This window comes from Heteronotia binoei, chromosome 5 (genome assembly GCF_032191835.1).
Source record: "Heteronotia binoei isolate CCM8104 ecotype False Entrance Well chromosome 5, APGP_CSIRO_Hbin_v1, whole genome shotgun sequence".
In the NCBI taxonomy this organism is placed as follows: domain Eukaryota; kingdom Metazoa; phylum Chordata; class Lepidosauria; order Squamata; family Gekkonidae; genus Heteronotia; species Heteronotia binoei.
In genome coordinates, this window is record NC_083227.1 from 134,348,866 (window position 1) to 134,363,886 (window position 15,021).

The 15,021-nt window shown below is 50.7% G+C and overlaps 1 protein-coding gene across 1 annotated transcript in view; it reads left to right on the plus strand.

Moving 5' to 3' along the window:
- The window catches only part of PITX1 (paired like homeodomain 1), a 33,212-nt gene extending 19,162 nt beyond the window's left edge, over window positions 1–14,050 (plus strand). Inside the window, exons 2-4 of the mRNA XM_060240440.1 lie at window positions 880–1,029; window positions 6,288–6,493; window positions 13,486–14,050. Of these exons, the coding sequence (XP_060096423.1) occupies window positions 880–1,029; window positions 6,288–6,493; window positions 13,486–14,028 (899 nt within the window). The 3' untranslated portion in view covers window positions 14,029–14,050. The remainder of the gene's footprint in view (window positions 1–879; window positions 1,030–6,287; window positions 6,494–13,485) is intronic.
- Window positions 14,051–15,021: the final 971 nt, after the last annotated feature.

A 15,021-nucleotide genomic window follows, 5' to 3' on the forward strand; every position in this document is an offset into this window, starting at 1 on the left:
CTGGCTCGCCAAATAAGAGGTGTGATATTATGCCATGCAAATGACTGGGGCGGGGGGGGGGGTTGTCCAGGGCGGAGGGTTTAAGAATGTGGCCCGCGTGAGAAAGATTTCTGGGGATCAGCCCCCCTCCTCCCGCGGGCTTGGAGAATGCCGAGGGGCGCTGCAGCCCAAGGCGGTGATGTCAACAGCTGAAGGTCCCCTTTGCGCTGCCTAGACCTGGGCGACCCCCTCGAGCTGGAAGGGAGGTAGGCAGGCAGTGATGGGGCGAGGAGAGGCACCTGATTGGCTGAGCGCTTCTCCGGGGAGCCCGGCCACCTTCCAGCAGGCTGCATTCTTTAAAGCGAAGGGAGCGGGGCGAGCCGGGCAAAGCCACTGGGGAGAGAGAGCGGCGGCTCCTGCGGGGCTCCGAGAGATGTGTCACGCCAGCCGGGGAGCTTCGGAAACGGCTGGCCGGGCCGGGGACTCGGCAGGCAGCCCCGGGAGGCTGGCAGAACCCGAGACGGCCGCGATCTCCTAGCCGGGGAGGTGCGGAGAGGGGAGGAGCTCCGCTGCCACTTGCAGGCGCTCGGGCGAGGGCAGGTCACTCCGATCGCTGCCGCTCCAAGCTCGCCACCTCGCGCGACTCGCCGGGGCTGTGAAGGGGCGGGGGGGGGACTTTCCTTTTCGGCCACTAGAGGAGCACAGCGAAGCGCCCGGCCTAGAGTAGCCAGCCGAGTGGATTTCACAGTCTTCTTGTCCCAAGCACCCGCTCCCTTCCGGCCGCTGTGGAATAAGAAGTCTTCAAGCCTCCCCCCGCCCCCCCCCCCCGAGGCTGTTCAGGCTCCTGCCTCCGCCGCGGGCGCCCACTGAGCCTTCTCCTTGCTATGGATTCTTTTAAAGGTGGGATGAATTTGGAAAGGCTCCCGGACAGCTTAAGACCTCCCCAGGCTTCCCACGACATGGCTTCCAGCTTCCATTTGCAACGATCTTCCGAAGCTAGAGAGCCGATTGAGAATTCAGCCAGCGAGTCGTCCGATACCGAAGTCCCAGGTAAGAACTTCACGTTTCCTAGAGCCGCTGGTCTCGCTGTGGATGTTTGAGGCCGGCAAGCCCTGCCTTCCATGCGGCAGAGAAGTGAGGGAAAGAAGCCCCGGGGGGGCGGGGGGGGACGAAAGCAAGGAAAGGGGGCAGGGAGAGATCCCAGGGCCTCGCTTTCTGCCCTGCGTCTGACCGTTCACTGGTGCCGATTCCTGCCCCAAAAGCTGGGTTTCTCATTTTAAAAAATATTGTCTCTCTTTGTAGCTATGAATGTCTCTAAATGCTTCCAGTCGGGCTGCGGTTTTACCCGAATGCTTCTGAAATCATGTCAGCTCTGCCTGAGTTTGTTTTCCAGTTTGGATAGTGCAAAAAAAAGATTTTTCTGTCAAAGACGAGAGGAAACATTCATCAAAGAGGGGGGGGGGAGTGTGAATTCCAGACAGGGGGAAAGAAACCCGCGGAGGTGTTATTCCATCGTCTGCAGGTTATCCAGACCTTGGTTTTTAATAGAAGTCTGCGTTTTAGACCTTTTTTAGAAGAGGATGGTTGGGGGAAGGAAGGGTACAGATCTTTAGCATGTTTATTCGAAAGGAAGTCAATGAGCAAACAGGCATGGGTTGTACTGTCAAAGCTACTTCTTTGTAGTTTATTTAAGGGGGGACCTGAATTGCTCCAGCCTCTGCACTGGAGGGATCTCCATACAGTAAAAAGTTCCCCCGGCTGTTGTTGTTGTTTTAAACCCTTCTAGTTTAATACAACATGGCCTCACAGAACACAGTAAAACAGCTGAAATACTGATCCGGTAGCTCAGCGGCTGAGATCCTGCGAGATCTCAAAGACGTCACTGTGATCCACAACCAGATCATAAGATTGTATGTAGATTGGAAAATCAGTTCTTCTCCACTTAGTGGCTCTTGCTTCCTTCGGAGTAGGAATGCTTGGGGCTTCCGTCGGAAGAGCACAATCGGATGTGATGGCCACTGTCCCAAACACGCTTTCTTGGGAGATCCAAGCGGGTAGCCCTCTTGGTCTGAAGCAGAAGGACAAAGGTTGAGAAGCTCATACCGTGAATAAAACGTTGTTGGCCTCAAAGATGCCGCTGGGCTGGACTCAGACTTTGTTCTACGCTTTCTTGGGAGCGAGACTCACAGAAACAAGCCAGAGGCAAACTAGACAGTCAATTCCAGGGAATTAAAATATAGCTATTTCTGCGTAAACATGCAAAAAGACTGGACTGTGAGTTCGAAGTACATGTAGTTTGGGATCACATTATATCTCCTCTTGATTTCAATGGGATCCCAACATCTTTATCGTCTCTGGAATGATTCTCACTGTTGGTGTTAAGTTCCATAGACAGTTGTAGTTTTATCTTATGAAAAGTATGTGAAAAGTCAACCAAGAGGGCAGGCTGCTACTTTTCATAATTCTCAGAACAGCGCCTATTTACTGCGGATATTAGAATTAGTAAGAGATTTTTTTTAAAAAAAAAAGGTAATGGCCACTTGCTTGAAAGTAAAAGCCCAATTGCGGTCGGGGGTTACTTTAGAGTAAACACATCAGGGATAAGGGTGCAAGGCTGTGATCTTATACACTTGGGAGAAAGTAACCTTACTTCTGATTAAATTAAGCGCACCCAGGATCGGGCTGGAAGAGATGCTGCAAAATTTTGGTGGTTTTTTAATGCTGATCAAAAGCAGCATCGTTTGTAGAAGTAACACCCTCTCACACACAAGTAAAAATACTCAACGATTTTGGAATTTACTGTTCGGTCAACAGCTCTGAAATTTAATATCTTAGGGATACGTTCGGTCGCTGATTCTGGGTGTTTTTTTCCGGAATGCTTTAGCTGGACAGTGGGGGAAACCTCGAACAGAAAGAAGGGGGTGGGGGAGACACCATGTATTTTCAAATACCCGGGGAAAGCAAGCGGGCCTCGGCTAACCCGGGGTGTCTGTTGGTGGGGGGAGCAATTGCTCCTCCTGAATGCTGCCCTACGAAACTGCGGCTAGTAAATCCCGGGGAGGCTGGACGAGCAGGGCCCGCGTCACCCGCGCCAAGGCACAAAGTCCCTTTCTCTTCTGGCCAGTGGAAAAATGTGCGAAGGCCAATTAAGCCAGACGCGTGTTAGGGATTGAAACTCTATCGGAGGGCGGCTCGGGCCGGTGAGCTTTTGAATGGGACAGGCAAGTGGGGGGGGGGGGGGATAAATCAAAAGCCAGGACCGCAGTCACCTTGATGGATGAGGGGTGCTTCGAGATTAAGTACATATTTGACTTCCACCCCCACCCTCTTCTCTGGGGTTTTCTTCCCCCAGCTCTCCGTTTTCCCGGCCACGGAAGCCTCCCTCCGCTCCCTCTCCCACCCCCACCCCCCTGCAGTCGCAGCTCCTTCTACAAGCGGTTCAGAAATGCCTCCTCCGCCACTCAGATCTGCGTCCTCCCCATTTTGAGATCTTTTCCATCCACGAAAACGTCCCCTCCCTCCCTCTTGAAACCGCGGCCGGGGGAGCTCCAACTGCCGAAGAGCCGGGGGAGGTTGGAGGTGGGGGGGGGGGGCGCGGACAAACTTTAACGAGGTTCGCTTTCCCGGCCTTGTTTGCTTTGCAAACCGCTTACTGGAAATCCTGGCCGTCGGAACTGCAATAAGGCCGGTTCCCGACTTCCCACTTTGGGGTTTCCAATGAACCGTTTAAACTCGCCTCGCTGGCTTTCTAAGCGCTCAGACCAGCGCCACAAACAATGGCTTGGAGATACGAGAGATACTTAAAACGATGATCCCCCCACCCCTGCAGCCTTTAAAGCCTTTAAACCGCGTGAAAAACAGAGGAGTCTCCGAGTTCGAAAAGAGAGCGTGATTTTGTCCGCGCGGAAAGCGCAACCTGATACTTGAAATGACTTTCCCGAGGACATTTCTGGGAGAGTAAAGCTTCGGCTCGAGTAAATCCCCTTACTTAGGAGAAAGTCCAATTGCACTCAGGCTTACTTCTGTGTAGTCGGCTGCAAAGGCGATGTGTCGGATACAGTCCCCAATTAATCCGACCTCGTTTGCATGCAGCCTCAAAGAATACGGCCTGCCTGTTTGGCCTTCTCTCCGTCCGAGTTTTCCCATAGCTCGAGCGACGATCCAGCCCAAGCGAAGCGCTTGGAAACCCCGTTTGCTTTCAATATGGAAACAAAACACATGCTGGGAATTAGTGGTGCGTAAAAGACCCGTTAGCTCGCTTGTGCCCTGCATTCAATTTTCATATTTCCTCCCCGGCCCTACTGCAATTCCTGCATGGCAAAGACCTACAGAAAATAAGAATGATAAATAAATTCCATCAAAGAAATTCTTCAGCAAATGACAGGTTGGGATTTTTAAAAAGATCTAGCATTCTTAAACGGTTTCCCGCCCCCTTTTACTTCACAATCTTTACCCCAGCAACACAATTCATTTTGCTAGGGCTATGCAAAAGAAGGCGTTTGTGAATCGCCAGACTGCTGCAGCCCTGTGCTAGTATATAGAATTCTAACATAGCTATTCGAATCTGGATTCACACTTTAGAGTATTGTTGTAAGCATCTAAATACAGGTTAATGCCTTTCCCAGCTTTATTTCAAAAGCGTTTTACAGTAGTGGCAATTTAAGAACCGGAATGCAAGACCTGATCCTATGAAACAGGGGTGGTTCTGCAGTAATGAATGGAACTCTTGCAGCTTAATGGACCTCTACAATGAGTTCAACGGGACTTCCCCTGCTTAATATGTACTTGCATAAACCAGATAAGCCGAAGCGTTTGGATGTAACAGGTCTGACATCAAAGCAATACATTGCGAGCAGAATTCTATACACATGGATTTAAGAGCCAGTCCCGCTGAGTTTTGCGTAAAAGAACAAACTGAACGGAGGGATAAAGAAAGATCTGGTCGAAATACCTCCTTTTTTGTATTTTTATGTTTGCCACCTGGGCAACTTCACTGATATTAAATTCGCCAAAGTGTAAGCCTGTCTTTTCCAACAGGCTTGTGGTTCTGGAAATCGCCGTCGACACCCCCGCCTTTGTTTTCTAATTTGAGCCAAAAGATTAGTGTTGTTGCTGTTGTTCATCTAATCTCGCATTCCTGTATACTTTATATATGCACTTTTTACAATGAACTAAATGCACTTTATATAATGAACTAAAACTCCTGGGAGCAACCCACCGCCTGGCACTTCGATTGGGGTTTAGCTTGGTCACGGTCAAATAGGACCTGGCCGGATCCCAGGCCTGCTTTTTGGGAGGCCAGGCCCACTGATTTAAGGGACACAGAAAGCAGAGAGACACTCTCTCCCACTCGGATCTGTTCCGTCAGGCTTACTCCCAGCATGTATGTATAGAATGGCTTCTCTTTCTCTCCTTCTGAAATCGAGGAGGTTTTGGTGTTTCGTAAAACTGTGGGCATCTTACCCTGCACTTTCCCTTTGTTGACTTCAGAGGGTTTCGGACTAAAGCCGCAATCTTCGCATAAAATGAGCATGTCTATACAAGCAAGTGCAAATTGGGCGTAAGCCCAGGAGTAGACGTTTGTCTGTGGCATATATAAAAATACACAGGGCTTGCACTTTGAAAGCTGATGGAATCCTATCTGGATACTTGTTGCAGAGTTGGATGTTTAGATTTAAAAAAAAAAACTTTTTAAAAAGAACACCCTACGTTTCAGCCTATAAAAATGACTAATAGCCCAATAAGCTGTGATTTTAAAGCATAAAATCATGTTTCTTCTTTATTCCAGTTTAATGAAAAGCTAACTCTCCCCCCCCCCCATTCCACCTCCTATTATCTGTTGTTTTGCCTTCTTCGTCTGCCCAAAGTCAGCAACAAAGTCCAGCAATGAATTTCTCCTTGTGTTCAGAGTCATTTTAAACAAAGTACAGTAACGAGCTGACTTGTAAAAAAAAAAAAAGACCTAAAAATAGCAATTTCCACTTTTGCAGTTTGGGAACCTCTGCACAGAGCAGCTAGCTCTGGGGCTGGCTGGATCTTGTTTCTGTAATGGAAAATCCACAGACCGGGGCTGTGTTTTTGAACGATTCTCTGGTGGCAATTCAAGAGCTCTAAGCGCCTCTAACGGCGTAAAACGCAGAGCAAGTTAGCAATTGAGCGGCCTGCGGCTGGGCCGGGTTCGGTTGCGCTGGTTTTTATTCTGGGGGCGGGAGGGGAGAAGCGTTTCGACTTTTCTCCAGTTTGGGGTCGTTTCTGGGGTGGGGGATGTGACTGTTTTGTCTCGGCATCCGTGACTCTTTGTTTTCCAGAAAAGGAGCGAAGCGGCGTGCAGAAAAGCGACGATGGGAACGCGGACGACCCGGCGAAGAAGAAAAAGCAGAGGCGGCAAAGGACTCATTTTACCAGCCAACAGCTGCAGGAGCTGGAGGCCACTTTCCAGAGGAACCGCTACCCGGACATGAGCATGAGGGAGGAGATCGCGGTGTGGACCAACCTCACGGAGCCCAGAGTCAGGGTGAGCCTCTCTCCGCCGCTCGCGTCTCCAAGGAGTCCCCTGTTAATCCAGCCACTTCCCCCCGGGTTGTGGGGCCGCCACGACAAAGCCGCCAGTAAAGTCTGGTCAGTTGCAAACGCCCTCGGGCTGGGCCAGACGCTGCTTTTGGCCAGACGCTGCGCGGAATACACGTTCGCTCGGAAGTAAGTCCCATTGTGTTTAATGGAGCTGACTCCCAAGGCCGCGTGCAGAAGATCTCAGCCCTGTTCCCAGTAAGTGCGTTTAGGATTGCTACAGTAAACGGTTGGGCTTTCCCCTCCCCCCCCCCCACTTCTTAAAAACCTAACAAAACAGGAGACAGGGAGGAAATGGGGAGGGAGAAATACATTTGAAAAGTGTCTGTTTGTTGGGAAGAAAGGAAGTAAAAGAAAGGAAATCCGGGGAAGGGAACACGCGTAGGGTGTCTGGCTTAAACAGCTCTTGTCGCAGGGAACAGTCTTTTGCTGGCTTTAAAATCCGCCAGAGAAGATCTGCGGAGAGCAAAGGGTCCTCAGTATGTGCTGTATGACATCAGGAGGCCATCATGCAACGTCACTGTGGCCTGTGCGAGCTGCACAAGGTCTCCGTGCGGCAGGCAGTCCAAGAGGGCAACTGCTGGGCCGTGTCCGGGGAGGAGGGTGGCGTACAGTCAATCCTCTGCGATTTCTCTGTTTGGCCCCCGGGTTTCAGCCCTTCAGGCAATTCAGGAAAGAGTTGCCCCGCCCACGGTCCAATAAAATCGATGGGGGCCCACAGCGGGTTATAAGTAAATAAATAACCGCGAGTCCATGCAAGTCTACTCGGAAGTAAATTTGCCTGAAACCGCTGAAGAAGCCTGCAGCCCGTATCTGCCCTTCCGTGTAGATTTCCTTGGGGATGAAGGAATCAGTGGGATTTACCCCCGAGTAAAGATAACTAAACTGCATGGGAAAGAGTGGCGAATGGAGGGAGAGCGGGTATGGAATTTGAAAATCTACCCCATCGGAAGGAGTATTTCTCAGCAAACGTCACTAGGGATCGCGGTGTTCTGTGTGTTAACTCGAGTCCCTGGGAGACTCAGCCATGCAGTACCATCTCGGGAAAGGTAGCAAATTCTGCAGAAAGGCGTTGGGCGTGAACGTACTGAGCAGCTACTCGAAGTGGGGCGCTTGGTCCCCCTCCTGGCAAAGGCAGTTGTCAAATGCTAGTATCCTACAGAAGTTGCCCCTAAGAAATTTGGGGAGAGAACTTGGGGGAGCGATCCGCTAAAAAGAGTGGGGCTTAATTCCCACCTCCCCTCCCCCAATTACATTTAAACATAACCTAATATCTGTACGGGGGCGGGGAGTCCAGTTGGGTCGCCAGCCAGTGTCCCTTTCTCTGGACTTGGCTAAGAGAGCCATCCTTCAGGATTTACTGTTCTCTCCTGGATTAATTAAATGCAGCCATTTAATACCAAGCAGGAAATCTATTTTCTCTTTGGGCGATTGTTGGGGGAGAAAGGGACCGCAAGCATCCGGGTAAACACCCTTTATGAATGCGCTCTTTTTCACGGGGCCAAGGGGAAGGAGGGTCTTTTAAAAAAAATAAAAGTTTAATTTTACCAACAGATCTGGAACGCCTGAGGTTCCTACTCGGTTCTGGGAAAGTGAGAAGCTCTTTTCCATTCTTAGTTTTCGGGGGTTGGTGCAGAAGGTTTCTGTGACTGGATGGAAATCAAATCGGGCCACCCCTGCGGGTGAAAGAGCCAGAGGAGAATTGAATGTAGTGTCCCATTTCCTCGCTTCTCCTGCGACTTTGGGCATATGGAAGGATCAAGCCCCAGATTCACAGCACAGATTTCGTAAACTGAGCATGCCCTCAATGGTAGCGATGGACTGAAGGTAGCTATTGTAGGTTACACAGTAGTTACCGGCGTGATTTGCATTTAGGTTTTTGCAAAAAATGTCGCGGTGCCGAATTCAGGAAAACGCTGTAGTTGCACAAGGAAGTAATCGCAGCAGCTTCTAGGACGCCCATGCATGGGCGCGATCCAGCCCCTTCCAAATTAGGTCGAACAAGTTAAGCACCTACTTAACTTTCTTGGATAGCACAACTCTTCGGTGGATGGCGCCTATTGCATGGAAGTAGGTCCTCGGAAAGTGCCGCTTCCGCTTGATGTGCTCCCCACCCCACAGAATGCTGTCTTTGTGTGTGTCTGTGTGTAATGTAGAAAGTACCCTTGAAAGAACCGCGCAGTTGTAGATCGATTTTATTTCGCGCCTTCTATTCTAGTAATCTGCAGATGGCTTTAGTGCCAGCGGTCTGAGTCAGATCTGCTTGTGACCGATGGGCCCCCGATTAGCGGCAGGGTTGAAATTCAGACAACTGGTTTGCACCGTCGGTGTTCAGAATCAGTTCACGGGTTTTGGTTTAAATACATGGGGCCGTATCTCCCCATCCCTTTCCACCAGAAGGACACTCATTTGAAGGTAAATTTGGTTCCAACTCAAAGGCTAATGATCGGTCAACAGGCCGAGGAGGGCTCGGGCAAGGTTGCAGTCGGCTCCAGACCAACAAGCACAGTTTCCGTGTTCGGAATCCCTGGCCTTCAATTGCACACGTTGCGTCTATTTGTTGAGATGTTTGCGCGGTTGGAATGGAATAATAATAATAATAATCTGTCGTCTGGGGGGGGGGGGTTAGCGTATTGCTTGCTTGTTTCTTCTAAGTTTATTATTCTCCTCTGAGGGTCCACCCCCTCGAGTTCTCCTTCTGGGGCCTTTCCTTGCATTGGGCTTTTGGGAGGAAGAATTGACTCCGTTTCAGCGCCGGTGGTGTGCGCGCGTTTAATCCCACAGTTGAGCAGATTATTATTATGCATTTTAGCCCATTGAAGTCAATGTCAAAAAAACGCCCATTGAATCGAATGGTTCTGGTTTAGGGCCTCCTAAAATCTCTTAAAGGTCTCTAAAAAACGACCACCCGCAAAGATACCGTGGGCGGTTGAGGATCGTAGCCTTAACATGCTTGGGAATGGGGCCGCTGTAGGCGGGGAAACATTAGCGACTCGAAGAGTTTTTTCAAGGGGAAGGCGTGTTTCGTGGCTGTCGCCAAAGGCAGCATCACAGAAAAGAATTAGGGACATTATTGTGAAAAGAGCATTACAGCTACAGTGCCGTGCATATTTATTGGGGAGTAACTCGCTGAAATGTGTCAGGCTTTCTTCGGATGAAACGGGGATCTATCCAGCTGCATGCTTCATTTTTTAATAGTTTAGCTTGGTCACAAGCCAACCTAGTTAAGCATAGTAAACCCAACTGATGTCAAAGAGGGAGATTTACAGCAGGATCCCACGTTTATTCCATGGGATTTACTCCCAAGCTCCCCTGCACAGAAATGCAGCTCTAAACACTGTCTCATTGTAATCAATGACACAATTCTTTAAAAAAAAAAATCTGAACTCGTTCAGGCGATCTTCTGAAATTCGAAGGGAAACAAAACAGAACAAGCTCCTAGACTAAGATCTCGAACCTAATACTATTGAATTCTACAGGGAGTGGCCGTGTTAGTCTGCTCCAGCACAATACAACGTACGTAAATCCAGTGGCATTTAAAAGACTAACAAACTTTACTCCAGCATAAACTTTCTTGAGCATCTGAGGAAGTGCTTCCTGACGAACGAACCTTTAAATGGAAATACATTTTGTTAGTCTTCTAAGTGCCACTGGATGCTTTTGTTTTGCTACTAATATTTAGAAGGAAGTCCGGAATCCGAATGGAAGAAAACTGATTTTATTTCCATTTCCCCTCCCCTGTGGGATTAGCAGAGGTCCGTGAAAATGTTTTGAGGACCTAACAAAAATAACAACGGGGCTTAAATTGGGGCCCTGGTGGAAGAATTCCCCAAGTCTCCCAGGATTTCCCCTCAGCCTTCCATTCTTCCCTTGTGATACTCCGTTAAAGTTTTGCCAATCCTGTCATAATTTGCTAGGAGGGCTTTTCTTTAAAATGTCTAGAAGCCATCATTAAAAGCTGTTACCCTCATTTTCAGGAAATTCCTGTCTGGAAGCAGCTTCTGAGAACTGATTACAGGTTTTGAGCAAGTTGCCTTTCTTCGTTTTCTCTTTTACTTTTTTTGCTGGAATTCTTCCCCTGCCGGTATTCTCCCCCCCCCCCCCCCGAAATTCGCCCTGCGCTCCCCCTGCTTAGTAATTGGTTGCTGCTCTTAAAGTCTCCTGAAAAGCACAGGTAACGTGAACACGAACTTCACTTACAATTTCTTCCCTTTGGGACAGAGCAGGGAGAGACTCTGTTGCCAGGAGAATGAGTGGCTGTAAGGAAATCGCTCTCCGGAATTCGATTGGATGGCCTGAGTGTCTCCTGAATGTGGTTTAGCCAGCGCCGACCTAGGGGCGACCATATAAACAGGGCGATGGTGGAGGCTGTTTTTGTTTTTTTCCATTAGATGGGAGAACATTTTTAACCTGAAGGACCAACCACGTGGATCACCCTGATGGATTATACAGACTAGAAAATCAATCAGTTTGTGTCCAAGTTATGAATTGCGGGGTGGGTGGGGGTGGGTTGGTTGTTCATGCTTTCTGAGCCCTGGATTTTAATGAAAAGGAACTGAAAAGCATTTTCCTAAAGATGCACTTTCCCGGGGGGGGGGGGGGGATCAAGGTTTCTATCTTCCCCTTCTTATTTGTTAACATTAAATCCTCGGAGCTGCCTTCCCCTCCTCCATCCAGCAACAAAGCAGTAATTGCTGCTAATTAAGTAAGAAGGCAGAGACTGGATGGATTCAAAAGGCAGGAGATGTAGGTTGCTCGCGTGTGTGTGCATGCACCTTAAGTATCCATGCCTCCTTTCTACGATTTGCAAGGAGAGACTTCCATTACCAAGCATCCCTGTTGGAGAAAGCATGCCAGCCACAACTTCACACCAGGTCCCGCACAAGAAGGCTGACTTTCACGTAAAAGGGCATAGCGCAGATTCAGACCAGAGACCTTCTGCAGGTGGAGGCATGCCAGGCCGATTTAGCAATCTGTAAAAAGAGTCTGATCAAGACCCAGGAGGGCAAATATTAGACACTTCCAAATGGAGGTATGGAGAAGTACAAAAAGAACTTGATCCTGTCTGTATGTGTTTGTAGCTGGAGAGCCATCATGCTTGGAACTGGATAACATCTACCGTGACGGCAGTTGTCTTCAGGGCAAGAAAAAGGCACTAGAGGACCAGGGGGAAAGGGAGACTTTGGGGAGGGGGTGCCTTTGTGGGTCTAGTTTGGTACATCAAGTAGAGTTTGTGCTCTTGCTTTGGTGATGCACCTTTAGGCTTAGCACCAATCATTAAGAGGGGAAGTTATGACACAATTATTACAGATCTGTCTGTCTGTCTATCTATCTGTCTGTCTGTCTATCTGACAAAAGCTTAAAGCTGTAAGGGAATCCTGTTTCTTATACAAGGAAAGGGGAATGGGTCCGGGGGGGGGGCATATCCTCAGCATTTTCGTTCCGATCTGCCTCCAAAGTCACCAGAAAGTCTTCATCTTAGTGCAACACTGCTATAACTGGTCCCTCAGCAGTAAAAATCAAAGGCAATGGGAATCAACAATGCTCAGTTGAAGTCTGTATCACTGTTAGTCTTAATATTTGATTTTATACAATTATGGCTGCATCTGCTTATTCTTGGAGCCATTTTGACTTTCTTTTTTGGTATTTTAGTCCTTGAAGGGGTAGTCTATATTCTGGAACCCTTCATTAATGAAAGTCCACAACCAGCTCAGTCCATTGAGTTCACTGAGTTGAGGTAGGATTCGTCTAAAGACCTCGAAGAAAGACAATGGCTTCTCTTCAGTACACCCAAAGCAGAGGTTCTAGAAATGGATGCACTGATTTGAATGTAACCTACTCGATTAAAAACCCATTAACTAACTAAATCTGTAATCAGCTGGCAACCAGCTTCTGTTTTTTCCCCTGTCTGTTCCCTAGGGAAACCCACAACAGCTTTTATCACATTGACTTTCTTTGGGTGGCAACTTCTCCCTTGGGCGGAACTAAGATGTGTGGGTGCCCTGACCAGGGTAGCGCGCTCTTGTAAACTGGACCTCCAGGGAATACCAGGGGCGTGACGCGGAGGCAGGCACTGGCAAACCACCCCTGACTGTCTCTTGCCTGGAAAGCCCTAAACCAGGTCGCCCTGAGGCAGCTGTAACTCGAGGGCACTTTCCGCCACCAAGGTGGAATGGCTCCTCTGGTCTATCAGATTCTCTTATCCATAGTGAAGTTCCCTGCATTGTGGCAGAACCGCGAAGTCTTCCCTGCTTTGCAGGAGGGAGTCCTTGCCTTTGGGGAAGGCTGGAGAGCAAACGTGCTCGTCTACAGCTCGGAGCGGACCAGGATGAGGCCTCCCCTCGAGAGCCTGGTTTGTTCCTAGTCCTGGTCCACAGCGGCTGATTTTACCAGACGCTTGAGCAAGTGGGGCAGTAGAGGGTGGCTTGTAGGCAGCACAACAGAGCATCTTTTGAACAAAATGAGCGCGACATCTTCGCAGATCTGCCCCCTCCACTGGATGTGAGGCTTCAGGGGTGGAGGGAGGGCAACCGCGCCGTCTGGGATGCGCCTCCATCGCCCTGGAAGGCGGTCACTAGCGGCAACTCAGGAGGGCCCAGTGAGTCCCAGAGCCTATTTTCAGAGCCGTGGGAAGGTTCTTCTGGAGCATTCTCCTGGAGCCGACCGAACCCGTGGGGCTACAACATTTCTGGGGAGCAGGAGGCCCCGGGCGGCCAGCAGCAGAGGCGCGACCCGGGCGAGTGGAGGAGAAGGGGGTCCGGGCGGCGCCCAGAGAGCAGGCGAGGCAGCCGGAGCGCGGCTGGGGCCGGGAGGTGGCGGAGGCGGTTCTGCTGCCTGCGGGGCGGGGGGTGGGGGTGCCGGCCGAGGCTTCCTCCGTCTCAGTCCTCGGGCGTGCTTCTCTCTCTCTCTTCCCCTCCCTGTCCCTGTGCCCGGCTGCAGGTGTGGTTCAAGAACCGCCGGGCCAAGTGGCGGAAGCGGGAGCGCAACCAGCAGATGGATCTGTGCAAGAACGGCTACGTGCCGCAGTTCAGCGGCCTGATGCAGCCCTACGAGGACATGTACGCCGCCGGCTACCCGTCCAACTACTGGCACGCTAAGAGCCTGGCGCCGGCGCCGCTGTCGTCCAAGAGCTTCACCTTCTTCAACTCCATGAGCCCGCTCTCGTCGGCGGCCGCGCAGTCCATGTTCTCGGCGGCGCCCAGCAGCCTGCCCTCCATGAGCATGCCCTCGTCCATGGGGCCCTCGGCGGTGCCCAGCTCCGGCCTCAACAGCCCGCTGGGCGGCTCCTCGCTCAACTCGGCCATGTCGTCGCCCGCCTGCCCCTACGGGCCGCCCGCCTCCCCCTACAGCGTCTACCGGGACACCTGCAACTCCAGCCTGGCCAGCCTGCGCCTCAAGTCCAAGCAGCACTCGAACTTCGCCTACGGCAGCCTCCCGAGCCCCGCCGGCGCCACCCTCAACGCCTGCCAGTACAACAGTTGACCCGCCGCCGCCGCCGCCGCCCCGCCGCCACCCCGGGGCCGGCCCCAGCAGCAGCAGCAGGAGCGCGGCGGACCCACGGGCACCACCCGGCCGCAGCGCCCCACGGACCAGCAGCCCGCGGCGGCGGCGGGGGGAGCCAGACGCCGCCCCGCCGACGGGCGAACCTAACGAACCATGGATGAGTTGCAATTTCTTTTCGTTTCTTTTCTTCTCCTCTGGATGATGCGGGTTTTGTATGTGTGTTTACTTGAACTTGCACAGGACTTTCTTCTATAAGCGTCCACTTTATACGAGGAAATACGGTAACGGTTGGGAGGGAGCGGTGGGGGGGGAGGCGAGGAGGGTGGCTGGGGGGGGAGAAGAGAGGGGGTGGGTGGGGCTCGTGGTGGTAGAGGGCGGGGGGGGGGAGGCCAGGCCCCTGCTGGGGGGGGGAGAGAAAGAAGGCGTCGGATATTACTAATGAAAAACTCTGCAAGGAAAGTCATCGCGCGAAGGGTCAACCACTTCAGCTCGGGTTCTATTTATAGAGTTGCCTTTTCCCTGCGCTTGGCCGTCGCATCCAATGTTGTTTTCAAGTGCATGACTCTTAATGGGACTGTTCCTTTCGCTGAAAGCAAAGAGGATCCAAGCATTCCGAGCACAAAGCAACTGCAAAAGGTTCCTACCTCTCATATTTTTGGTCCCTCCCAAGACTGCAGTAGCCCACTAATCCCCCCCCCCCTTTTAAAGAAAAGGAGCTTAGCCAAAACACACGCCCCTTTCCAAAATTTTACCCTGATAATCAAATTATCGTTCATCTTTATTTAAAGGTGCGTGGCTGTTTTAAAATATTTAAAAATAATTCCCCTAGATAATCTAGGGCAAAAAGAGAGAGAGAGAGAGACTATCCTAAAATCGAGGAGTAAAGTGACCTCACTGATGGGGAAATATTTGAAAAAGTGACTTGGTTTTTTTTTTTTTCCCAGTTCTGAACAAAAATAAATAAATAAACCC